This window comes from Salmo salar, chromosome 10, assembly GCF_965601325.2.
Source record: "Salmo salar chromosome 10, fSalSal1, whole genome shotgun sequence".
In the NCBI taxonomy this organism is placed as follows: Eukaryota; Metazoa; Chordata; class Actinopteri; order Salmoniformes; family Salmonidae; genus Salmo; species Salmo salar.
Window position 1 is genome coordinate 115,267,802 of NC_138300.1, and position 27,690 is coordinate 115,295,491.

The 27,690-nt window shown below is 42.3% G+C and overlaps 1 protein-coding gene and 1 pseudogene across 1 annotated transcript in view; both read right to left on the reverse strand.

Moving 5' to 3' along the window:
* Positions 1–1,373: 1,373 nt before the first annotated feature.
* The window catches only part of LOC106561613 (transmembrane protein 263-B), a 40,323-nt gene continuing 14,006 nt past the window's right edge, over positions 1,374–27,690 (reverse strand). The window contains exon 3 of the mRNA XM_014125733.3: positions 1,374–1,944. Coding sequence (XP_013981208.1) covers positions 1,664–1,944 — 281 coding nt within the window. The 3' untranslated portion in view covers positions 1,374–1,663. The remainder of the gene's footprint in view (positions 1,945–27,690) is intronic.
* LOC106561612 (glyoxalase domain-containing protein 4 pseudogene) lies at positions 25,770–27,004 on the reverse strand (annotated as a pseudogene).

A 27,690-nucleotide genomic window follows, 5' to 3' on the forward strand; every position in this document is an offset into this window, starting at 1 on the left:
TATTCTAACTCTCAACAGTAAGTTGAGACATTTTTAAATGTCTTATTATTTATACATTTTTCCGTTTTTGGAAATAAATCCCCGGGCCTACAAAAGGGGGGCCGTGGTCCCTGATCGAATCAAAATGTAGGGACATAAACATACATTTGAGTAAAGTACATACAAATGAATGAAATGGGTTATGTCCCAAATAGCACGTTACTCCCTATACTATACAGTGCACTACTTTGGATTACAGCCTTATGGGTGCTGGTCAAAAGTAGTGCACTATAAAGGGAATAGGGTGCCATTTGAGACGTAGGCATAATGCTTGAAACTTAACAAGGTTCATCATCGTCTTTGATAGGCCATTGTGGAGCGGATTTACAAAATATTTAAATGGACACGGATTTCCTGATTTATCAATAACTCAGCCATCTCTTAACGTTAAGGCCTCCCGAGTGGCGCAGCGGTTTAAGGCATTGCATTGCAGTGCTAGAGGCGTCACTACAGACCCTGGTTCGATTCCAGGCTGTGAATAGGAGTCCCATAGGGCGGCGCACAATTGGCCCAGCGTCGTCCGGGTTTGGCCGGGGTAGGCCGTCATTGTAAATAAGAATTTGTTCTTAACTGAATTTCCAGGTTAAATATATATATATTTTTTTATGTGTTTGTTGGTGAAATGGTGCTTTATTTATTTAAACAGCTCAGGACATCTGCTGGTATATGTAACATGTTCGTAAAAATGTCCTTTACACGACTTCTTCTGTCCGTTTCTATGCAATAACACGCTTTGTTGACCACATCTCCAACTCATCAAGCATAAAAAAAACACCTCCAGTACAATGAAAATATTTACTGCAAGACTGCTAGGTTCCTCTAACCTTCTTCGTCTGCATCAATAGGAATCATATGCCTATTCTTCACATATATATTTTATAACACATACACTACCGTTCAAAAGTTTGGGGTCACTTAGAAATGTCCCTGTTTTTGAAAAAAAGCCAAATTTTTGTCCATTAAAATAACATCAAATTGTTCAGAAATACAGTGTAGACATGGCTAATGTTGTAAATGACTATTGTAGCATATTCACATACACACATTGTTTGGTGTGTATTCCCCAATCACTGATGTCAAACTGATGAAATTAAGTTGTGTAAAGTACCTTTCACTTTGTTTTAATACTTGGCAATGTAAAGATACCTTTTCATAGTAAAACTGGAATAATTTAAATAACCTCAAGCTTTTGAGAAATGAGTAGATGTATCCTTGCTGAATCGCTACCATATTGTTGTGGATGGTGGATTGTCTTCATATTATCATGCCCTTCCCCACCCAGATCAACCAAAAAGACATGACATCCCTCTCAAGAGTATCTCGGCAGTAAGTTCAACATTCTGGTCAATTCTTATATCATACCAAATCAACGTTCCCATAATCCTCCTCTGTAATGCTTCCTTAGGGAAGTATTCTGACTTGAGATCCGCAACCTTAACTCAGATTTCCGCGCAAATCGCCCACTGACATCAACGAATGATTTACACGGAAATCCCAGTTACTTGTGCCTTTTTCAACTCTGAATGGTTCCCCATAGTAACCGGATGGAACCTAAACACAGCAGAGAGACAGGGAGACATTTATAAACTATACTGTAGCAATGGGGTGGTAGTTGGGTCTAGGTCTAATCAGACTTGTCCTTTTTCTTTGGTGTAACTTTACTGGCTACAGCAGACCCTACCGCCCCCACTCCTCCCGTCACCATGGAAACGCTGCCCTTGACCAATCCCACGCCGGCGGCCGGCACGCTGGTCACCACCGTCTTGGTGATGTCATAGCTCTTACAGCCCACCCAGGCCACGCCTCCCCATGTCGCTCCGACTGCCCCTCTGGTCATGTTGAAGAGACCGCCGGTCACCCTCCAGATGACCCCCGCCTCGGTCTTAGGGTGGTCCTTCTCTCCATCTGCAGGGGGGAGGGGTGGGAGAGAGAAAGAGAGAGGCAGGGAAAGGGAGAGGGAGAGAGAAAGAGAGATATAGATAGAGAAAGAAAGAGAGAGGCAGGGAAAGGGAGAGGCAGAGAGAAAGAGATTGAGAAAGAAAGACAAAGATAGCGTAAAAAAAACATAATATATAGATTCATCATTTGTGTCTAGGTGCCTGAAAGAAAGTTCCAGGTGAAAGCTTTCCATGAGTTTTCTCAATGGTGTTTATAGCGGTAGACGTTAAACAGAGGAAAACAAAGGAGATTAACATTCCAGTCCCTCAGAGGAACAAACAGGACCACTGACTACAATAACGCCAATCCATCAATCCCAAATGGCACCTTATTCCCTACATAGCGGACAACTTTAGACTTGGGCCTAATGAGGCTCTGGTCAAAAGTAGTGCACTATGTAGGGAATAGGGTGCCATTTGGGATGCAAAGGGACGCTGGGAAATGTAAGATTGATGTATTGGAGTTATTGTAGTCAGTGGTCCTCCCTAAAGTACAACATCTCAATACGAAGATTAATGTCACATATCTGATATTTATATCTGCATGTAGCCCAGCGGTTAGAGCATTGGGCCAGTAACCGAAAGGTTGCCGTTTCAAATCCCCGAGCCGGCTAAGTGAAAAATCTGTCGATGTGCCCTTGAGCAAGGCACGCAATCCTAATTGCTCCTGTAAGTCACTCTGCATAAGAGCTTCTGCTAAATGACTCAAATGTGAAATGTACCTAGGGATGGAGGAGCATGTTCTTGTCTGCTCTAAAGCCTCAGGTCCACAAACAAGGTCTACACGAACTGGCTGATGACTCAAGAGTTTATTATTATCTCTCATTCTGTCAACATCTCCTATTTATGTCACAATATAATTGCTAGGGTTTACCACCTGGTCACTAATAATAGGGACAGTTTTCCATCACAGTGGAATACAAGCCTGTTTATATAAAACGCTTATTAGTGGAAACTTCGCTCTACAGCTTGGGGAAAATAAAGGCACCTATAAAATGGGTTATGGTGTTTATGGTCTATGTATGGTGTGTGGCTGTAGTGAACCACAACGCATGGCCATGGTTGTTTTCACTGCTTACAGCTGACAGACTTTCAAAGTGAATGGCACTAAAGTGGTTGTCTGAGTCATAGGCCAAGGCTTTAAAATGTGGCATAAAATATGGACAGAAAAAGCTTTTAAAATAAACTTTATGAGAGAGGAACTGAGAGCGAGAGAGAGAGCGAGAGAGAAAGAGAGAGAGAGCGAGAGTGAGGGAAAGCAAGAGAGGTCCATGAACTTGTAATGGTACTCTCCAAAGTGTACCACACTAATAAATGTCTAGTGAAGTCATTATCATTCCCTGATTAGTGCATCGTCATTTTTGGGTGAAGCGCAGTAAAAAGGCCTTTACGGCCACATCACCCAATCTCCCCATAGCCCAGAAATCATATACGACTCCACCCTAGCAGATAAAGTAGTCCCTGTCACATCTTTGCATGATTTGACACAGTTCTGTTTATTTCCCCCTCTCAATCCAAGCAGAACATTGAGGTGACAGTTCTGTATGTCTTCCAGCTCCATTTCCCCTCCCACCCCCTTTTGGCTTAATAAAACATGCATTAACTAATGTACTGTGGTAACTAGCAAGGGGTGAGTGGGAGAGAGACACTCAGCCAGAGTGAGCTGTTCATGTCATGCCTTTTTACACCGACAATGTCTTTATAAAAAAAACTTACGATTAGCCCTCCTGCTCCTCCTCCCTCCTTAAAAAATAATATTCAATAGGCCTCCTATTCAATAGCCACCTGGAATAAGCCTACTACAATAGCATATAGGCCAAATGTTCAATAGCTTCCTATCCACATGAGGTACAGATATAAGGGGCTCCTGAGTGGAGCAGCGGTCTAAGGCACTGCATCTCAGTGCTAGAGGCGCCTGGTTCGATTCCAGGTTGTATCACAACCGGCCGGGATTGGGAGTCCCATAGGGCGGCGCACAATTGACCCAGCGTCGTCCAGGTTAGGGTTTGGCCGGGGTAGGCCAAGAATTTGTTCTTAACTGACTTGCCTAGTTAAATAAAGGTTACATTTAAAACCAACAGCGTATTAATTTGTAGGCACGACAACAAATTCTGTCTCTTTAAATATATGGGTGTCTGGATTGACGAGAAGCTATCTTTCAGAAAACATATTGATGAGTTAGTTAAGAAGTTAAGAATGAAATGAATGGGCTTCCTTTATAAGAATCGGGCCTATTGTGAAACAGCAGAAAACAAATCATTCAGTAAACATTCATTACTGCTATTGACTATGGTGATATTGTTTATATGAATACAGGTGCCACTGTATTGAAGCCACTGGACGCAGTTTATCATGGCACACAACGCTTTATTACGGGTGATATGTTCTTTACACATCATCCCTCCTTGAAGTCTCCTAGATCGATGCATTGTACTCTTTTTGTTTCTAAAGCCCTCCAGCATACAGTACACTTCCACCATACCTTAATTCATTGTTAACCTGCAGATGTATGAACTACCAGACTCGGTTTCAGGGATGGCTAAATCTGGAGATTCCTTCCATCTCCACTGAGTTAGTTAAATCTGCTTTTAGTTTTTTTGCACCTTACTTGTGGAATAATCTCCAAAGCTCTCTAAAATTGGAAGAGTTGGTGCCTCTAGGGTAATTCAGACGGCTGATTGATGACCTTTTTACTAAAGAATGGGTTTGTTTTATATGATTGTGTTGCTTTTCGTGTATTAATGTGTCTGTGTATATTGAGTTGTAAATTGATGTGTGTAGGGAAGGGAGATACCTCGTCAGTTGCACAACTGAACGCATTCAACTGAAATGTGTCTTCCGCATTTAACCTCTATCAGAGAGGTGCAGGGGGCTGCCTTAATCCACGTCCACAGCATCGGCGCCCGGGGAGCAGTTGTTGTTCAGGGGTTAACTGCCTTGCTTAAGGGCAGAACGGCAGATTGTTCCAACTTGCCGGCTCGGGGATTCGAACCAGCGAGCTTTCGGTTACTGGCCCAACGCTCTTAACCACTAGGCCACATGCCACCCATATAGTGTATATTGATGTGTATGTTTGATACAGGGCTCATCTATAAAAGAGACCTTGGTCTCAGTATGACTCCCTGTCAAGGTAAAAATAATAATACAAATAAACAAATACAAGTGTTTTGGCAGGGCTGTTAGCATTATGCTATTTTAGACATCTTTATCTGTGGCTGAAAGAAGCACATCCATACAGCACCTCCTACACGATGTCACCATCTTTACCAAGGCAACCTGTGGCTCTGAATGGGGGAAGATCTGTAGTAGCCTGTATTCATAGCCACAGCAGAGGGTTGGTCTGCACCGCAAAGGGCCCTGGTTAAAAGTAACACACTATATAGGAAATAGGGTGCCATTTGGGAAGTGTGCCCTAGATCTCTTTTTTGCTGTCAACCCTCAAACAGAGGCTTCTCATGAACAATACTGGAGGCCAAGACACCAACACCAACTGTCACTAACACTCAGTATCTTCTCATCCCTGAGCTGTGAGCTATAGTGTATACACCTTATGGAACAGCGGGGACCGTGAAGAGACACACTCAGGCACAGACACACGCATACACATACACATGATAACACACACACACACGTACACATGGATTTTGCATTGCAGATACGTGGTAGTAGAGTAGTGGCCTGAGGGAAAACAAAGTGTTGTGAAAAGTGTTATGAAATGTAATATATGTATATAACTGCCTTAATGTTGCTGGACCCATGGAAGTGTATCTGCTGCCTTGACAAGAACTAATGGGGATCCATAATAAACCCCAGGAAGAGTTGCTGCTGCCTTGGCAGGAACTAATGGGGATCCATAATAAACCCCAGGAAGAGAAGATGCTGCCTTGGCAGGAACTAATGGGGATCCATAATAAACCCCAGGAAGAGTTGCTGCTGCCTTGGCAGGAACTAATGGGGATCCATAATAAACCCCAGGAAGAGAAGATGCTGCCTTGGCAGGAACTAATGGGGATCCATAATAAACCCCAGGAAGAGTTGCTGCTGCCTTGGCAGGAACGAATGGGGATTCATATTAAATACAAATACAATTAGTAGAATGTCACAACCTTACACCTCCTAAGCAACACCATAACGTGCTACATCGTTAAGAGTACAAGGAATTCAAACACAAAACATCAACAACACTGCGGTTGTCATGTCTATTAATATCTTATATGACTATGGCTCTAAACAGGGCTTCAGACAACACAGATGACACGTTGTGGAACGTCTTCGTATGTACGACAAACTCCCAAAACATTGTTGGGAACAAACTCCCAAAACATTAGCTTGATGTTGGTCTGTAAGAAGTAGAAATAAATTCCCAAAACATTAGCCTGATGTTGGTCTGTAGGAAGTAGAAATAAATTCCCAAACCATTAGCCTGATGTTGGTCTGTAGGAAGTAGAAATAAATTCCCAAACCATTAGCCTGATGTTGGTCTGTAGGAAGTAGAAATAAATTCCCAAAACATTAGCCTGATGTTGGTCTGTAGGAAGTAGAAATAAATTCCCAAACCATTAGCCTGATGTTGGTCTGTAGGAAGTAGAAATAAATTCCCAAAACATTAGCCTGATGTTGGTCTGTAGGAAGTAGAAATAAATTCCCAAAACATTAGCCTGATGTTGGTCTGTAGGAAGTAGAAATAAATTCCCAAAACATTAGCCTGATGTTGGTCTGTAGGAAGTAGAAGTAAATTCCCAAAACATTAGCCTGATGTTGGTCTGAAGGAAGTAGAAATAAATTCCCAAAACATTAGCCTGATGTTGGTCTGTAGGAAGTAGAAATAAATTCCCAAAACATTAGCCTGATGTTGGTCTGTAGGAAGTAGAAATAAATTCCCAAAACATTAGCCTGATGTTGGTCTGTAGGAAGTAGAAATAAATTCCCAAAACATTAGCCTGATGTTGGTCTGTAAGAAGTAGAAATAAATTCCCAAAACATTAGCCTGATGTTGGTCTGTAGGAAGTAGAAATAAATTCCCAAAACATTAGCCTGATGTTGGTCTGAAGGAAGTAGAAATAAATTCCCAAAACATTAGCCTGATGTTGGTCTGTAGGAAGTAGAAATAAATTCCCAAAACATTAGCCTGATGTTGGTCTGTAGGAAGTAGAAATAAATTCCCAAAACATTAGCCTGATGTTGGTCTGTAGGAAGTAGAAGTAAATTCCCAAAACATTAGCCTGATGTTGGTCTGAAGGAAGTAGAAATAAATTCCCAAAACATTAGCCTGATGTTGGTCTGTAGGAAGTAGAAATAAATTCCCAAAACATTAGCCTGATGTTGGTCTGTAGGAAGTAGAAATAAATTCCCAAAACATTAGCCTGATGTTGGTCTGTAGGAAGTAGAAATAAATTCCCAAAACATTAGCCTGATGTTGGTCTGTAAGAAGTAGAAATAAATTCCCAAAACATTAGCCTGATGTTGGTCTGAAGGAAGTAGAAATAAATTCCCAAAACATTAGCCTGATGTTGGTCTGTAGGAAGTAGAAATAAATTCCCAAAACATTAGCCTGATGTTGGTCTGTAGGAAGTAGAAATAAATTCCCAAAACATTAGCCTGATGTTGGTCTGTAGGAAGTAGAAATAAATTCCCAAAACATTAGCCTGATGTTGGTCTGTAAGAAGTAGAAATAAATTCCCAAAACATTAGCCTGATGTTGGTCTGTAGGAAGTAGAAATAAATTCCCAAAACATTAGCCTGATGTTGGTCTGTAAGAAGTAGAAATAAATTCCCAAAACATTAGCCTGATGTTGGTCTGTAAGAAGTAGAAATAAATTCCCAAAACATTAGCCTGATGTTGGTCTGTAGGAAGTAGAAATAAATTCCCAAAACATTAGCCTGATGTTGGTCTGTAAGAAGTAGAAATAAATTCCCAAAACATTAGCCTGATGTTGGTCTGTAGGAAGTAGAAATAAATTCCCAAAACATTAGCCTGATGTTGGTCTGAAGGAAGTAGAAATAAATTCCCAAAACATTAGCCTGATGTTGGTCTGTAGGAAGTAGAAATAAATTCCCAAAACATTAGCCTGATGTTGGTCTGTAGGAAGTAGAAATAAATTCCCAAAACATTAGCCTGATGTTGGTCTGTAAGAAGTAGAAATAAATTCCCAAAACATTAGCCTGATGTTGGTCTGTAGGAAGTAGAAATAAATTCCCAAAACATTAGCCTGATGTTGGTCTGAAGGAAGTAGAAATAAATTCCCAAAACATTAGCCTGATGTTGGTCTGTAGGAAGTAGAAATAAATTCCCAAAACATTAGCCTGATGTTGGTCTGTAGGAAGTAGAAATAAATTCCCAAAACATTAGCCTGATGTTGGTCTGTAGGAAGTAGAAATAAATTCCCAAAACATTAGCCTGATGTTGGTCTGTAAGAAGTAGAAATAAATTCCCAAAACATTAGCCTGATGTTGGTCTGTAAGAAGTAGAAATAAATTCCCAAAACATTAGCCTGATGTTGGTCTGTAGGAAGTAGAAATAAATTCCCAAAACATTAGCCTGATGTTGGTCTGTAGGAAGTAGAAATAAATTCCCAAAACATTAGCCTGATGTTGGTCTGTAGGAAGTAGAAATAAATTCCCAAAACATTAGCCTGATGTTGGTCTGTAGGAAGTAGAAATAAATTCCCAAAACATTAGCCTGATGTTGGTCTGTAAGAAGTAGAAATAAATTCCCAAAACATTAGCCTGATGTTGGTCTGTAGGAAGTAGAAATAAATTCCCAAAACATTAGCCTGATGTTGGTCTGTAAGAAGTAGAAATAAATTCCCAAAACATTAGCCTGATGTTGGTCTGTAGGAAGTAGAAATAAATTCCCAAACCATTAGCCTGATGTTGGTCTGTAGGAAGTAGAAATAAATTCCCAAAACATTAGCCTGATGTTGGTCTGTAGGAAGTAGAAATAAATTCCCAAAACATTAGCCTGATGTTGGTCTGTAAGAAGTAGAAATAAATTCCCAAAACATTAGCCTGATGTTGGTCTGTAGGAAGTAGAAATAAATTCCCAAAACATTAGCCTGATGTTGGTCTGTAGGAAGTAGAAATAAATTCCCAAAACATTAGCCTGATGTTGGTCTGTAAGAAGTAGAAATAAATTCCCAAAACATTAGCCTGATGTTGGTCTGTAGGAAGTAGAAATAAATTCCCAAAACATTAGCCTGATGTTGGTCTGTAAGAAGTAGAAATAAATTCCCAAAACATTAGCCTGATGTTGGTCTGTAGGAACACGTATCAGTGGTTTGGGACCTAAAGGTTTTAAGAAGGCAGTATTCAGACCCCTTGACTTTTTCCACATTTTGTTACGTTACAGTCTTATTCTAAAATGGATAAAAAAAAATAAACATCCTCAGCCATCTACACATAATATCCAATAATGACGAAGCGAAAATAGGTTTTTAGAATTTTTTGCAAATGTATTAAAATGTAAAAACAGAAATACCTTATTTACATAAGTATTCAGACCCTTTGCTATGAGACTTGAAATTGAGCTCAGGTGAATCCTGTTTCCATTGATCATCCTTGATATGTTTCTACAATTTGATTGGAGTTCACCTGTGGTAAATTGAATTGATTGGACAAGATTTGAAAAGGCACACACCGGTCTATATAACGTCCCACAGTTGACAGTGCATGTCAGAGCAAAAACAAAGCCACAAGGTCGAAGGAATTGTCCGTAGAGGTCCATGACAGGAATGTGTTGAGGCACAGATCTGGGGAACGGTACCAAAATATTTCTGCAGCATTGAAGGTCCCCAAGAACACAGTGGCCTCTATCATTCTTAAATGGAAGAAGTTCGGAACCACCAAGACTCTTCCTAGAGCTGTCCGCCCAGCCAAACTGAGCAATCGGGGGAGAAGGGCCTTGGTCAGGGAGGTGACCAAGAACCCGATGGTCACTCTGACAGAGCTCTTGAGTTCCTCTGTGGAGATGGAGAACCTTCGAGAAGGAAAACCATCTCTGCAGCACTCCACTATTCAGGCCTTTACGGTCACAGCAAATGAACATTCTTATTTCATCAACACTGTCAAGTACAAGTCTATTAAGGCTATAATAATGTAGAAAACAATCGAATGATTAATTATATGTAATTTATAAATGACATAGGGTAAAGAAAACTATGTTTTGACATTCATTTAGTCTCTAAACAGCAGCCTTTCTTTGCATCCTCTACAGTGAGCATGAAACACCATATATACCATGTTCTCTGCTTCTGATTGGTCCATACAACCTAATGTCACGGGCCGATAATAAACCCAGATGCTGATGGAGCCAAATATTCCCTCACCGTCTGTGTTCTGGAACAACCTTTAAAACCATCCTTGTCTGCGTCCCAAACGAATCTCTATTCCCTATTTAATGTAGTACTTTTGTCTAAGGTAGTGCACTATATAGGGAATAAGGTGCCATTTGGGATGAAACCCATGTCTCTTCTTAGTGAGGAACCTCTCTCAGGAGGCCAGTAAATTGCAGAGGTAAGGTATGCCTGCCGTAATGCTTGCCATAAATAATAATCCCATAAAACAAAGACAATGTCTGTGTCCAAAATCGCACCCTATTCCCTATGTAGTGCACTGCTTTTGACCAGGACTCTACTCAAAAGTAGTGCACTACATAGAGCATTTCCTGATATTAGGGACCAGCCAATCAACCTGTTGAGGGTATCATACCTGTATGGTAGGCTAGTTCAATTCTACCAGGGGAGGAAGCTTTAGCAGCCTGCAGGCTAATTCAGCCTCTGCTGAGTCTGAGGGGATGAGGTTACGTCCCAAATGAAACCCTATTCCCTTTACAGTGTACTACTATTGACCATAGGCCTCATAGGCTCTGCTCAAAAGTAGTCCACTATATAGAAAATAGGGTACCATTTGGGATGCGACGCAAGCAGGAAGAGAATCCAGATACTGCAGTGTGGCGACTCACTGAGTCCCAGACGGTCTATTAGAGACTGACACACACACACACACAAGACAATTAGAGACTAGCTTTAATGTGAACCAATGAGCTTACAGGAAGCTGGGAGCTGCTGCTGCCACGGCATCATCTCTCTGCTCTACTCTGTATGCGTCTGTGTATTTTACAGTGAACCCTGGTCAATAAGAAACCCAGGATACCTCTCCTGTACAATATGCAGATCCTCACTCAGACCATTCCTTCTCCTCCTGCATAGTAACTACCTCCTAACATCTTAATGGGAATACTGATTACACAACCAAGAGCTCCACACTGCTATAACAGACCAGATCTACCTACTGTACCATATCTCTAGCAGATCTTTAGTGTCGTCTTGCCAACTATGTTTTTGGCTATATACCGACAGCAGATGGTATTCATCCTAGGCCTGCATTGTAGCTTAACAAGTTAAATAAAGCTAGAATCCTTAGTTGCTACATACATTTTTTGGACTTATAAATTAATTATATATACCCATTAATTGTTGATGAATATAACTTATAAATGCCTCATGAGCTTAGTTCAACAGTCGTACCCCATCAGAACCCCAAATATAAGCTTGTTTTACTTGTTTGTAAACAATGTCAATGTAAACAATCACTGTATCGCCTCAAAACATGATTACAACTATAATTTGGATATTGTGGATGGTCAGTCCTCGCATCCATAGTTTATGACTTTAAAAGTGGTTGAATTTCTCCAGGTTCATCAATCAGCTTTTTACCTAAACAGAGGTGCGGTGTCCGCTTTGTTATTGTTTCAACGAAGGATTCTAAATTTAACCAGGACTTTCTGTGTTTATTTATTTGAGAGCTTTGTGCGAAATACGGCTAGCCTCTCTAAACCTTTAATATCCTTGTGTTTAGGTAAGTATGACTTCACACTTGACCGACCCATAATAAAATCATCAGATCAGCGAGAGTCCTCTTTTGTTCGATTTTTCCTACTTCTCCAACACAGTTTAGTGATCAAACTATTCTGCATTACACACAGGTTGGGAACTAGAGAATGATATCAATACCATACTGCTCTCTCAATCGATACCTCAGAGTATTTGGGACAAGGTGCAAAGAGGGGAATAAGAGCTGAACCTCTCCCTTAGATCGAATGGAGACAGGCAGGATGGCCTCCGGGTAAAGACAAACCACAGGTCTATGTAAACAAGGAGAGCAGTCGAGACTACCACCACCACCTCAGTGTCTTAGTGGAGGGAGAAAACAGGAAACAAAGATAAACAACATGCCATCTGATAAAGTGTAGCCTGAAAATATTTCTGGTATCTCAGATTGTTCTGGCAATTCTCACATAGAAAGCTAATTGAGAGGAAGGATGTTTGATATGCTTTTTACATTTGCATCACAAACAATTTTTGAGAAAATCATGATGAAGGTGGCCATTTTAGTCCATTTTTAGACCTATACATGCCTCCTGTAAGAACCCTGACCCGATTCAGGAGACTAGGCATATGTCACAAGTCACGACATCACAGGAGAGCAGTTTGAACAGAAAAAATATTTTTTATCAAAATGCAATTTTTGGAAGAAATGCCTTCTTGAACATGTGAACTTTCATGTGCCTTAATAACAAACTTGTATGCCATCTATAAATATGATTACAATTGTTAAATTGCGAGCCTTGTTGGTTAAGCCACATGAAAAGACAGCAACCTTCCCACTAGCCATGATTGGCTGAGATGAGTGGGCTGGACATGCCGAGAGAGGAGTTCAGATTGGTCTGCCATATAGAAGGCTTTTGTCTATTTGAGCTGTTTAGTCTGTGTTGGTAAACCTGTCGACCGCGTCTTTTATTAATGTATCGTGTAATGGAGCTGCATAAGTATTGCTCTCCACTTTCTGGAGGGTTGAGTTTTGAAATCAGTGGAATTAGAGTATGATAGCTAAAGAGATGGGAAAACACCTGTTCCCTTATCACATCTTCAAACTAAGGGCATTTCAAATCAAAAATCAAATCAAAGTTTATTTGTCACGTGCGCCGAATACAACAACCTTACAGTGAAATGCTTACTTACAGGCTCTAACCAATAGTGCAAAAAAGGTATTATGTGAACAATAGGTAAGTAAAGAAATAAAAGTAGAAAATAAGGGAAAGCCGCACACTCTAAGAGCTCAGATGCAAAAATGTAATAACCTAATAACCAACGTTTCGACAGCAAAGCTGTCTTCATCAGGGTAAAGAAATTAAAACAACAGTAAAAAGATAGTGACAAATAACAATAGCGAGGCTATAACAGTAGCGAGGCTGCATACAGGCACCGGTTAGTCGGGCTGATTGAGGTAGTATGTACATGTAGATATGGTTAAAGTGACTATGCATATATGATGAACAGAGAGTAGCAGTAGCGTAAAAGAGGGGTTGGCGGGTGGTGGCTGGCGGGACACAATGTAGATAGCCCGGTTAGCCAATGTTCTTTGTACACTGGTTGGTCGGGCTAATTGAGGTAGTATGTACATCAATGTATAGTTAAAGTGACTATAGTGAGGAAAAAAAGTATTTGATCCCCTGCTGATTTTGTACGTTTGCCCACAGACAAAGAAATGATCAGTCTATAATTTTAATGGTAGGTTTATTTGAACTGTCACGTCCTGACCAGTAAAAAGGGTCATTTGCCGTTGTAGAATGGTCAGGGCGTGGCAGGGGGTGTTGTTTTTGTGTGTTTTGGGGTTGGTTTGTTTCATAGGGGTTTGTTCTAGTTGTCATTTTCTATGTTTCATTTTTCCATGTGTGACCGAGTATGGTTTCCAATCAGAGGCAGGTGTCTTTCGTTGTCAGCCTGTTTTTTCCTGTGGGTTTGTGGGAGGTTGTTTTCCGTATCGTCTGTGCACCTTACGGAACTGTTTTGTCATATTGTTTATTTTGGTTAAGTGTTAAAGTTAATAAAAGAAGATGAGCACTTTACACGCTGCGCCTTGGTCCAATCCTTCCGACAGCTGTGACATGAACAGTGAGAGACAGAATAACAACAACAAAAATCCAGAAAAACGCATGTCAAATGTTATAAATTGATTTGCATTTTAATGAGGGAAATAAGTATTTGACCCCCTCTCAATCAGAAAGATTTCTGGCTCCCAGGTGTCTTTTATACAGGTAACAAGTTGAGATTAGGAGCACACTCTTAAAGGGAGTGCTCCTAATCTCAGCTTGTTACCTGTATAAAAGACACCTGTCCACAGAAGCAATCAATCAATCAGATTCCAAATTCTCCAATATGGCCAAGACCAAAGAGCTCTCCAAGGGTGTCAGGGACAAGAATGTAGACCTACACAAGGCTGGAATGGGCTACAAGACCATCGCCAAGCAGCTTGGTGAGAAGGTGACAACAGTTGGTGTGAAGGATCTTGTCAATGATCTCAAGGCAGCTGGGACCATAGTCACCAAGAAAACAATTGGTAACACATTACGCCGTGAAGGACTGAAATCCTGCAGCGCCCACAAGGTCCCCCTGCTCAAGAAAGTACATATACATGCCCGTCCGAAGTTTGCCAATGAACATCTGAATGATTCAGAGGACAACTGGGTGAAAGTGTTGTGGTCAGATGAGACCAAAATGGAGCTCTTTGGCATCAACTCAACTCGCCGTGTTTGGAGGAGGAGGAATGCTGCCTATGATCCAAGAACACCATCCCCACCGTCAAACATGGAGGTGGAAACATTATGCTTTGGGAGTGTTTTTCTGCTAAGGGACAGGACAACTTCACCGCATCAAAGGGACGATGGACGGGGCCATGTACCATCAAATCTTGGGTGAGAACCTCCTTCCCTCAGCCAGGACATTGAAAATGGGTCGTGGATGAGTATTCCAGCATGACAATGACCCAAAACACACGGCCAAGGCAACAAAGGAGTGGCTCAAGAAGAAGCACATTAAGGTCCTGGAGTGGCCTAGCCAGTCTCTAGACCTTAATCCCATAGAAAATCTGTGGAGGGAGCTGAAGGTTCGAGTTGCCAAACGTCAGCCTCGAAACCTTAATGACTTGGAGAAGATCTGCAAAGAGGAATGGGACACAATCCCTCCTGAGATGTGTGCAAACCTGGTGGCCAACTACAAGAAACATCTGACCTCTGTGATTGCGAACAAGGGATTTGCCACCAAGTACTAAGTCATGTCTTGCAGAGGGGTCAAATACTTATTTCCCTCATTAAAATGCAAATCATTTTATAACATTTTTGACATGTGTTTTTCTGGATATTTTTGTTGTTATTCTGTCTCTCACTGTTCAAATAAACCAACCATTAAAATTATAGACTGATCATTTCTTTGTCAGTGGGCAAACGTACAAAATCAGCAGGGGATCAAATACTTTTTTCCCTCACTGTATGCATATATGATAAACAGAGAGTAGCAGCAGCGTAAAAGAGGGGTTGGGGGGACACAATGCAGATAGTCCGGGTAGCCATTTGATTACCTGTTCAGGAGTCTTATGGCTTGGGGGTAAAAATTGTTGAGAAGCCTTTTTGTCCTAGACTTGCCACTCCGGTACCGCTTGACTGGGGTGGCTGGGGTCTTTGACAATTTTTAGGGCTTTCCTCTGACACAGCCTGGTGTAGAGGTCCTGGATGGCAGGCTGCTTAGCCCCAGTGATGTACTGGGCCGTACTCACTACCCTCTGTAGTGCCTTGTGGTCGGAGGCCAAGCAATTGCCGTACCAGTCAGGATGCTCTCGATGTTGCAGCTGTAGAACCTTTGGAGGATCTCAGGACCCATGCCAAATCTTTATAGTTTCCTGAGGGGGAATAGGTTTTGTCATGCCCTCTTCACGACTGTCTTGGTGTGTTTGGACCATTCTAGTTTGTTGGTGATGTGGACACCAAGGAACTTGAAGCTCTCAACCTGTTCCACTACAGCCCCGTCGATGAGAATGGGGGCGTGCTCAGTCCTCCTTTTCCTGTAGTCCACACTCATCTCCTTAGTCTTGGCTACGTTGAGGGATAGGTTGTCATTCTGGCACCACCCGGCCAGGTCTCTGGCCTCCTCCCTATAGGCTGTCTCGTCGTTGTCGGTGATCAGGCCTACCACTGTTGTGTCGTCTGCAAACTTATTGATGGTGTTGGAGTCGTGCCTGGCTATGCAGTCGTTGGTGAACAGGGAGTACATGAGAGGACTGAGCACGCACCCCTGGGGGCTCCAATGTTGAGGATCAGCATGGCAGATGTGTTGCAATCTTCCCTCACCACCTGAGGGCGGCCCGTCAGGAAGTCCAGGATCCAGTTGCAGAGGGAGATGTTTAGTCCCAGGATCCTTAGCTTAGTGATGAGCTTTGAGGGTACTATGGTGTTGAACGCTGAGCTGTAGTCAATTAATAGCATTCTCACGTAAGTGTTCCTATTGTCCAGGTGGGAAAGGGCAGTGTGGAGTGCAATAGAGATTGCATCATCTGTGGATCTGTTTGGCCAGTATGCACATTGGAGCGGGTCTAGGGTTTCTGGGATAATGATGTTGATGTGAGCCATTACCAGCCTTTCAAAGCACTTCATGGCTACGGATGTGAGTGCTACGGGTGTGTAGTCATTTAGGCAGGTTGCCTTTGTGTTCTTGGGCACAGGGACTATGGTGGTCTGCTTGAAATATGTTGGCATTACAGACTTAATCAGGACATGTTGAAAATGTCTGGCCCCGCAGCCTTGTGAATGTTGACCTGTTTAAAGATCTTACTCACGTCGGCTACAGAGAGCGTGATCACACAGTCGTCCGGAACAGCTGATGCTCTCATGCATGCCTCAGTGTTGCTTGCCTCGAAGCGAGCATAGAAGTGGTTTAGCTCGTCTGGTAAGCTTGTGACACTGGGCAGCTCTCGGCTGTGCTTCCCTTTGTAGTCTGTAATAGTTTGCAAGCCCTGCCACATAAGACGAGCGTCGGAGCCGGTGTAGTATGATTCAATCTTAGCCGTGTATTGACGCATTGCCTGTTTGATGGTTCGTCGCAGGGCATAGCAGAATTTCTTATAAGCTTCCGGGTTAGAGTCCCGCACCTTGAAAGTGGCAGCTCTACCCTTTAGCTCAGTGCGAATGTTGCCTGTAATCCATGGCTTCTGGTATGTACGTACAGTCACTGGGTGGACGACGTCTTCAATGCACTTATTGATAAAGCCAGTGACGGATGTGGTGTACTCCTCAATGCCATCGGAAGAATCCCGGAACATGTAACAGTCTGTGATAGCAAAACAGTCCTGTAGTTTAGCATCTGCTTCATCTAACCACTTTTTTATAGACCGAGTCACTGGTGCTTCCTGCTTTAATTTTTGCTTGTAAGCAGGAATCAGGAGGATAGAGTTGAGGTCGGATTTACCAAATGGAGGGCGAGGGAGAGCTTTGTACGCGTCTCTGTGTGTGTAGTACAGGTGATCTGGAATTTTTCCCCTCTGGTTGCACATTTAACATTTGGTAATTTGGTAGAACTGATTTGCTTATTTCCTTATACAGCTGACTGAGTGCGGTCTTAGTGCCAGCATCTGTCTGTGGTGGTAAATACACAGCCACGAAAAGTATAGCTGAAAACTCTCTAGGCAACTAGTGTGGCCTGCAATTTATCACAATATACTTTACTTCAGGTGAGCAAAATCTAGAGACTTCCTTAGATTTCGTGCACCAGCTTTTGTTTACAAATATGCACAGACCGACCCCCCTCGTCTTACCGGAGTGTGCTGTTCTATCTTGCCGTGGCAGCGTATTTCCCTCTAGCTGAATATCCATGTCATCATTCAGCCACGATTCCGTGAAACATAGGATATTACAGTTTTTGATGTCCTGTTGGTAGGATATTCATGATCGTACTTCGTCTAATTTATTGTCCAATGATTGCATGTTGGCGAGTAATATTGACGGTAACGGCAGCTTTCCCACTCGCCTTCTACTGATCCTTCCTCTTGCAAATAACTTGGATGTTAGCCTTGGCGGGTGTTAGGAGAATGTCCTGTGCTTCCTGCTTGTTGAAGAAAAATTATTTGACTAATCCGAGGTGAGTGATCACTGTCCTGATATCCAGAAGCTCTTTTCTGCTGTAAAATACGGTGGCAGAAACATTATGTACAAAATAAGTTACAAATAACATGAAAAAAAAACCACATAATAGCACAATTGGTTGGGTGCCCGTAAAACTGCTGCCATTTCTTCCGGCGCCATTTTCATTATCATTTCATTATTATTTGTGGCATGGATCCATGACATGCATCCATCATGCATGATGAAGTATAAGGGTAAGACAGTCTAGCTAGCTACATTTTCAGATATTACACATTTCTAATTTTGACAGAAAGTGGTTTCATTTCAAGCTAAAGTGTACTGTTAGCTATCCCTAGCTAGCGTTAGGTGGCTGGCTTGTTAGCTAATGTGATGTGTGTGATCTTACATGTTGTTTACCTAGCTAGGTTAATTGTTTATCTAGGTAGCTAGCTACATGTCTTAAGCTAAAGTGTACGACACCGTTGAATATATCTGGTGTCATTAAACGTTGGCAAAAAATAATGAAATTGTTGCCAGCAGAGATGGTTAGGCTGTTTTCATGTTATCCAGAGGTAAACAAATCATTGGCCAGAGTGTCAAGTGAGTGCTCTGAACGCAAGGAGATGGGTGGCGCTAAAGCTTAAGAGGGGGTAAAACGATGCTGAATGGGTGTAGACAAATAAGAGCTCTCTCACCGAAACACTAAAATGGCATTTTCTCAAAACTGAGTTTACAAGTTTATCAACTTTCAAAGCAGAATTACTTTCCCATTGTTCCTCAAATGCAGATTTGACAAGATTGACCATTTTGTAGCTCTGAGTCTCTACTTTTATCCAATGTAAAAAACAGAAATGAAAATGTTGCTACATAAGACCGAATCCAGGTGGTGAGTCACCTATGATCCGTGAAGGTACATGACACAGACAACATCTTGGTGTCATTGTACTCCTTACAATGTTCTCTCAAACATGGAGAACGTCTAGATTCTGAAAACAAAAATTACATTCATTTCTTCAGCATTAAAAATACTAATATGAACTTTGGATTTAGTTCATTTTGAAACATATTATTTTAAACAATATACTCTACAAGTAGGCCTACATCACATTTCCAGAGTGGGTGCTCTTCTACTTTTTAAGTTCTGAGAAATGTTATGAGCACCACCAACACAGGAAATGGGAAAATTGATTCAAAGGGAACTCCCTCTGTTGGTGATTTGCTGAATGTGGAATCCTAAAGGAGTGATGTGATTAGTTAATGACCTGTAATGTCATTTTCTATGTATAAAATGGGTAATGTCTTCAAAATTAGCAGAAAACCCACTGAATATATTCTTCCAAACAATATGTCGAAAAATAAACAACATTGAAAAGGGTAGTTTTTAGGTATTCATATTAATAGTTTTAATGTTGAATCAATTAATGGACACTCCATATTTTAGAGCACACTATAAGGAGTACAATGACATCAAAATGCTGTCTGTATCATGTGTCCACGGATCATAGGGTCTTACAAAAGGCATGTATACATGTAGGTCTAAAAAGGGCCTGAAATGAGCACTTTCATCAAAAAAACATGTCTGATAAAAATGCAAAAAAGCATTGAAGTTTCTATGAGAGAATTGACAGAATAATCTGAGATACCAAAAATATTTTTGGGCCCGTTAGTATTCACACCCTGGAAATAGTTGCTAAGTGTACACCAAACACAATCATTTAGATAGCCAACAGTTTTCCAGATTGAATGCTTTGTAAGATAATAACTGTTGTAGAAAACAAACATGTATTATTTAAGGATTACTTTTATTTAACTATTGACCTCATCTAAAGGCAATGGTGGCAAAAATTGACAATAAATAAACCTGTTATTTACATATCAGACAGAGTTTGAATCACATGGTCACATTTGGTCACACATTGTAGACTGATTTCACACTGTTCCTCAACTACCTGAAAATAAAATGTCTGTTTACCGACTGTTTTTGTCACAATGCAGCCTCCTCCACGTCACCCCACATTAGCGTAAGAAAATACTTCACCCTAACAGCCCAGCCCGGCAGCGCCCCACCCGCCCGCCCGCCCGTCCGGCCGCCCGTCTCTGTCTTTATCTGTCTCTCACTCAGCCTCAATCTCAGCTTCTGTCTCAGTGCTTCTTAACTAGTGTTGTCTACAGGAAGACAAGGCAAGGTGATGCTGAGCTCAGCAGTGCTGTTAACTGAGGTGATGATGACTCAAGTCTCAGTGAACTTAAACCTCCTCCACAGCACAGCACACATATCTGCAATGCAATTAAAAGATAGCTGCAAGTATCTAGACCCGACGACTGGTTATTATGTCTTTGTCACTCAATTAACACATTAAGTCTGCATCCTATGGGCCCTGGTCAAAAGTAGTGCACTTCAAAGGGAATAGGGTGCCATATGAGAAGCAGTCTAAAACATTAAAACCGAGCTACGTTTTTCTTAGCTTTAACCTTCCTACAGTGGTCTCAAATAGGACACCGAATCATCTGGACTCAGATGTTTGCAGCAAGGCCAGATCCTGTATTTCTGCTACTGGCAGTGACTATATCGGATTGCATTCTTTATTTATACTTCAGTCAAATTTGACTTGCTACCTGCACACTCAATATTATAACAACAAACTCTCGTCATAGGCTGAGCTATAGGTTTGAGGTCGTACGCTCCTTATGTAAGATAGGGAAATACAGACCTCTCCCAGCTACCCAGCACTAAGACATTATACACACACATCACATAGCCTTCATACAAGTACACGTACTGTCAGTCACGCAAACACACACGGACGAACAAACACATACCCCCCAACACATACACAGGTCCATAAGTCAACTGCAATATCTACAGGCAGAGGCTCTTCAACTAGCATCGCTGACAGGCGGTGTCCGTGCCTACACTGCTAACGCATGAACATGGTCCCTACAGACAGCAGGGCCAGTAAAGGCCAGTCAGTCCTAAGGATAACCAGAGCAGGGTGATGGAGACATGTACAAACATCAAGCAAACCAATCATGTCTCAGCTTTGTATTTTCCCTCATGACTCTGCATACGACCCATTGACTAATGCTGATTATCCTCCCACACATTCCTCTCCTCAAGGCTGCATAACTCAACCTAACTCCCAACAACACAACCTTCCCTAGAATAATATCACTATGATCTACACAGCTTCTGGCTATATATGACCTGACCACCCTTTCCCTCCCATCTCCCACCTGTCAGACTGTCTGCTATCATATGTTCCTTCTAGGAATTTGCCATTACACTGTTAGTTGCTGTTGTTGGGTAGAAGTAAGTGTCTAAGACAGAGTTCTGTTGAACAATTAGCAGGCTATAGCAGTGGGGAAACCAGGCAGGCAGCTGAACAATACATCAGTCTGTCACAAAATGGAGTGCCTGTGCTCAATGGTAAATTAGCTCCCGAATATATGTGTGTGTGTGTGTGTGTGTGTGTGTGTGTGTGTGTGTGTGTGTGTGTGTGTGTGTGTGTGTGTGTGTGTGTGTGTGTGTGTGTGTGTGTGTGTGTGTGTGTGTGTCAGTCGGCAGACATCTGAATCAGTATTGGTCTTGTGGGTTGTTGATTTCATGCAGCACCTTATTTCTTCAAATATCACGTCGACCAACACTTCATCGCCCCGTTACCAGGCAACTACCACTTGTGTCAAAAAACAACAACAAAACATCACTCGTTCCATCGCTGAATTTCCATCCATTTTTCAGAAGATGCTAGACTTAAAATGATACTCCCTGTGTTATTTCCCTCTTATTCAAGCCTGAAAGTCTGAATTATTTTTTCTCTTCAACCCAAACCTCAAAGAAACCTTCCGTTTGTCATCCTGTGAAGAAAATGCTAAATAATAATACTTTCGCTCCTCTCTCCATTTCCTCTCACCCTCTTCTGGGAAAATAGCTCTTTGTACTTTCCAACAAGAGTGCTAAAGATCAATCCAATTCCACAGTCATGAATAAAATGTCACTTTGTATTTTGATACAGAACTATGACATTTCAAGGGTCTGCCAAAAAGGTTAAATTAAGATGTTCCTCTTTCTAGGGACCAGGAGGGGGGGGGGGGGGTCTTCCAATGAGTGTAAGTAGTTCTCAGTCACTGATACTAAGAGCGTAATAGTTATTTTCTCATTTTAGCATGTTTCTTTTGCTCATTTTTATGCACCTTAGCAGCCTGGTTGATTGTACCAATGTGGTGTGTGTGGAAACAACATGTAGCCTAATGACTGGTGAAATGACAAAAGCCTGAATGAGAAACTAAGCTACATAGTAAACTGTGTTAAAAGTAATTAGTCTAACTATTTTCAACCAGAAAAAGATCCCATATCATCGGTCCCCAAAGTAAAATTCAGAAAAATTATTTATAACTTTGTTCTGGTCCCCCGACCATCCGCTCAAGAAAAAAATCGCCCCGCGGCTGAATGTAATTGGAGTAGAGAAGAGGGTGATATTTGAGACACATACTCGCCTGAACAGAGTAAATTACCATATTTCGGCATAGTTTACTTCCATCATTACATCCAACAGTGTCTTCTCTCTCTCTGACCTGATGGAATATATCATCATCTATCGCTGCCAGATGCGGCAGCAGCTCTGACTCTGGGATATATCATCAGAACATCTCTGACCTTGGGATATATCATCCTCTCTGACTCTGGGGTATATCATCAGCTCTGACTCTGGGGTATATCATCAGCTCTCTGGGGTATATCATCCTCTCTGACTCCGGGGTATATCATCAGCTCTGACTCTGGGGTATATCATCAGCTCTGACTCCGGGTTATATCATCACCTCCGACTCCGGGGTATATCATCCTCTCCGACTCCGGGGTATATCATCAGCTCCGACTCCGGGTTATATCATCCTCTCCGACTCCGGGGTATATCATCCTCTCCGACTCCGGGGTAGTTCATCCTCTCCGACTCCGGGGTAGATCATCATCTCCGACTCCGGGGTAGATCATCATCTCCGACTCCGGGGTAGATCATCCTCTCCGACTCCGGGGTAGATCATCCTCTCCGACTCCGGGGTAGATCATCCTCTCCGACTCCGGGGTAGATCATCCTCTCCGACTCCGGGGTAGATCATCCTCTCCGACTCCGGGGTAGAACATCCGCTCCGACTCCGGGGTAGATCATCATCTCCGACTCCGGGGTAGATCATCATCTCCGACTCCGGGGTATATCATCCTCTCTGACTCCGGGGTATATCATCAGCTCTGACTCCGGGGTATATCATCAGCTCTGACTCTGGGGTATATCATCAGCTCTGACTCTGGGATATATCATCCTCTCTGACTCTGGGATATATCATCCTCTCTGACTCTGGGATATATCATCCTCTCTGACTCTGGGATATATCATCCTCTCTGACTCTGGGTTATATCATCAACTCTGACTCTGGGTTATATCATCAACTCTGACTCTGGGATATATCATCAGCTCTGACTCTGGGGTATATCATCCTCTCTGACTCTGGGGTATATCCTCCTCTCTGACTCTGGGGTATATCCTCCTCTCTGACTCTGGGGTATATCCTCCTCTCTGACTCTGGGGTATATCCTCCTCTCTGACTCTGGGGTATATCCTCCTCTCTGACTCTGGGGTATATCATCAGCTCTGACTCTGGGGTATATCATCAGCTCTGACTCTGGGTTATATCATCCTCTCTGACTCTGGGGTATATCCTCCTCTCTGACTCTGGGGTATATCCTCCTCTCTGACTCTGGGGTATATCATCCTCTCTGACTCTGGGGTATATCATCCTCTCTGACTCTGGGGTATATCATCCTCTCTGACTCTGGGGTATATCATCAGCTCTGACTCTGGGGTATATCATCAGCTCTGACTCTGGGTTATATCATCAGCTCTGACTCTGGGGTATATCATCCTCTCTGACTCTGGGGTATATCATCTCTGACTCTGGGGTATATCATCTCTGACTCTGGGGTATATCATCTCTGACACTGGGGTATATCATCTCTGACTGGAATATATCATCAGCACAACTGCATACTCAAACAAAAATGATCATAATTGGGGAAAAATATGAATAAAAAAAGTTTCAGAAAGAGGAGAGAAGACAGGAATAAACCATTGTGCTCGTATAGAAGGCGTAGTCATGCTGAAGCCAAACGTGGTGGGAATGAAAACTAGCCTACACTGAGAGAATATAATACAGTCTAGTACAAGGCTTGTTCTACAGTAGGACAATAGGAACCAGGTCCCTGATGATGAATGGTTGTAGGCTCCGTTAAAGAAAAATAACTATAATGCTTCTAAAAACAGCTTGACGAACAATCACCAGATTCCAAGTCAGATAATAGACATAAAACATGTCCTGTCCCAAGCACTCAACGTTTAGTAGAGGCTGAGAAGGCAGCAAGGATTTAGTTTGCTGGTGAAAATACTTCTACATATAAGCCTAGCTAGCTACACTGCTCAACAAAAAACTATTCTCACTATTGGGCTTGGTAAAAGACCTGAGGAAATGTATGCTAATAATAGACCCATAGAACCACTATGCAATACAACATATAGCAGGCCAGGTTTGTACAGCACAGAAGCTTTTCAAGAAAAGGATACATTATTTCCTTGATATGAAATAGCATGGTCTGGTAAACAAAACTAGTATTGTCCTATAAGCAATTCCTATGCCTCCTGTCAACTACTCTGTCCGACACATAACAAGAAAGACATTACAGACAAAATCTTTACAATTTACATACATTTAAAACATTAACATGTAGTGTAGTGGAAAAAAAAGTCTGAATAATTGTCCTATTGCATGGCTGAAAATACAAGTGAGTGGTGTGAAACTATAATAAGCCATTTCCATGCTTCCTGTTCACTACTCTGTTGAGTGGTCTGAAACTACAATCTAGCCTATAGTCATGAATCTTGTCCTTGAGGCAAGGCGATTTCCACTAGATGGGCCAGCTGCAAAAAAAAGAAAGAAAAAAAAAAGAAATCTTTATCTTGTCCAGGTCGCAGTTGTAAATGACAACTAGTTCTCAACTAGCCTACCTGGTTAAATAAAGGTGAAATAAAGAAAATAAAGAAATAAAAAATATTTTCTATTTGAGATTCTTCAAATAGCCACCCTTTGCCTTGAATATATGCTTTGTGGTCTTAATTTAAGGTTAGGGTTAGGAATTAGGTTCAGCAGTGTGGTTAAGGTTACGGTTAAGATTAGGGTTAAGATTAGGGTTAAACATTAAGGTTAAGATTAGGGTTGAGGACTTTGTGGCTGTGCCAGCTAGTGACCACTCAGCAGGGCAGCCTCCAGATTCACAATGAGAAAAAGGTTAAACATGCAATACGTCTTGTCAACAGCAACCTTTAAGCACCGTAGCTTATTGATATCAAATGTGTGATTCGTCCTGTTTCTTTTTGTAATATCCCTTGTTGTATGGTGTGTTTCCATGTGATTTCATTTCCACATCCATACTGCCTGCTTTGAAAGGTACAGACTGCGATTCAACTTCTTGTCGTTTGTAAACAACAGAGTAATAAAACCATATATTTTGGGTCATAATAAAGACAGACAGTGGTGCTAAACTCATTATATTCTTCAGGAATCAATGGGTATACATCAATCATTGAAATGACCATTAAACAGCTTCCCAAATCCCAGACTGCCCGCTTTAGGTCCAGCTCTCCCTTCTCTGAGACTCTCCCGTCAGCCCACTCTGACTGGGAGGCTGGATGAGAAACAAGGCTGAATTTCTGCTGGCCCTGACAGGACCCAATCCCTCATCTGCTGGGATTTATGGAAAAAAATCAAAGTTGTTCAGTTCCTACATCTCATCTCATCTCATACACACACACACACACACACACACACACACACACACACACACACACACACACACACACACACACACACACACACACACACACACACACACACACACACACACACACACACACACACACACACACACACACATACACACCATTTCATGTCAGTGTTTGTGCTTTGAAGGATCTAACAGAGACATCCATCCATCACCTGAGCCATTGCCACAGCAGCCAGACAGGGTCTGTTTATGGGATGTATGGCCACATTTGGATGGTAGCAGAGTAAAAGAGGGGACGAGACAGAGAGAGAGAAAGAGACAGAGAGTTTGAGTTTTAAAGAACCTTTATTGGGTCTGGGAACCCATAGCACAATAAATGCTCAAACAACAATGCAGATCTCATGGGGTGTCCAGGCTAACCAAGATAGTAAGGATTTCATGGTTTCCTTTTGTCATCAGTGCTTCAAGATCTGCCAACTGCTCACGTGGACAAGAGAATGCTATACATCCAAAGGCTGTCCCATGATCTACTGTCCCAACAATGTTGTGAAGCTCTAGTTTACACTGAGTGTCTGTGAATCCCATCAGCACAGTCTTCTTCTCCTCATTTCTCTCTTTCACCTTCATCCCCAGAAGGGAGGAGCAGCAGTGTATTGATTTCTGCAGGTCAGTCCCTGCCAGACTCAACTTCTGCACGGGATCATTGGGAGGCTGTTCTTTGTCCACCAGGTAGAAGTGATAACCTCCTGGGGCCTCAGCCAGATAGAGGGCCTTTCCAACCTCAGTGAGGGGCCAACCAAGCTGCTTAGCATTGCTGACAGCCTGGCTAGACTGTAGAGTCAGACACAGGAAGTCCTACTCCATAATTGTAGATCAGTTCAGCCACAAAGCGACCTTCCTCTGGCCCAAAGCCGATCATTGTCTTGCTCCATTTTCCATCATAAGGGCCATTACAAGTTGCTTTACATCCCTCTTTAAACTCTTTGAAATGTTCATGCCGAGCACATCTCGGTAAAAGGTTTTGCTTCTGTCAGCCACTTTGAAAACTAACTGCAAGGCTCGCCTCAAAGCCATGATAACCCAAGTATATATCACACTCAGTTTGTCTACGTTGATTGAGGATCCTTGAAATTGATTGCCATATAGAAAAGATACAGGAAAAGCAGAAGAAACCACAGAAAAACCAGACAAAGAGAAAAAAACACCCTATAAGGCATGAAAATCATTATTGTTTTAATTTTCTCTTAACCTTACCCCGTTTCCCACTACCTTTTGTTGCAGTGACAGCAGTAACAAATTTCCTCAAGCTGAAACGCTTCTTCACACTCAACTGGTCTAATCCCACCCTCTTCTGTAACACCACAGCTGACCTCACAAACTTATCAACATAAAAAACATCTGCCAATTTCACAGATTTCACAAAAGCCTGATCCAGGAACCCATTTACCTCCTCTAGATTGTAAATTGCATCGTCACCAGATGCTATCATATCAACAGAGACGTCCATATCCTTCTCCTGATCCTCCTCAACTGAGGCCACAGACCCCTGACTCCCCTCAGCCACATCCCTCTGAACACTCCCACATGCACCCATCACTCATACCGGGCATCTCCTCCACTACCTGGGAGACTAGCCCCACCTGAACCTCCTCCTGTACCCCATCAATCATGCTGCACATCTCCTCACCAGTCTGGGGAAGTGGCTCCCCAGATCTAACCTTACCTCCTACAAGAATATTTTTCTGCTACACATCAGACGCTCTCCCTACATCAGTGGGCCCAGGCGTTACGAGGACCACCTCTCCCTACATCCGTGGGCCCAGGCGTTACGAGGACCACCTCTCCCTACATCAGTGGGCCCAGGCGTTACGAGGACCACCTCTCCCTACATCCGTGGGCCCAGGCGTTACGAGGACCACCTCTCCCTACATCAGTGGTCC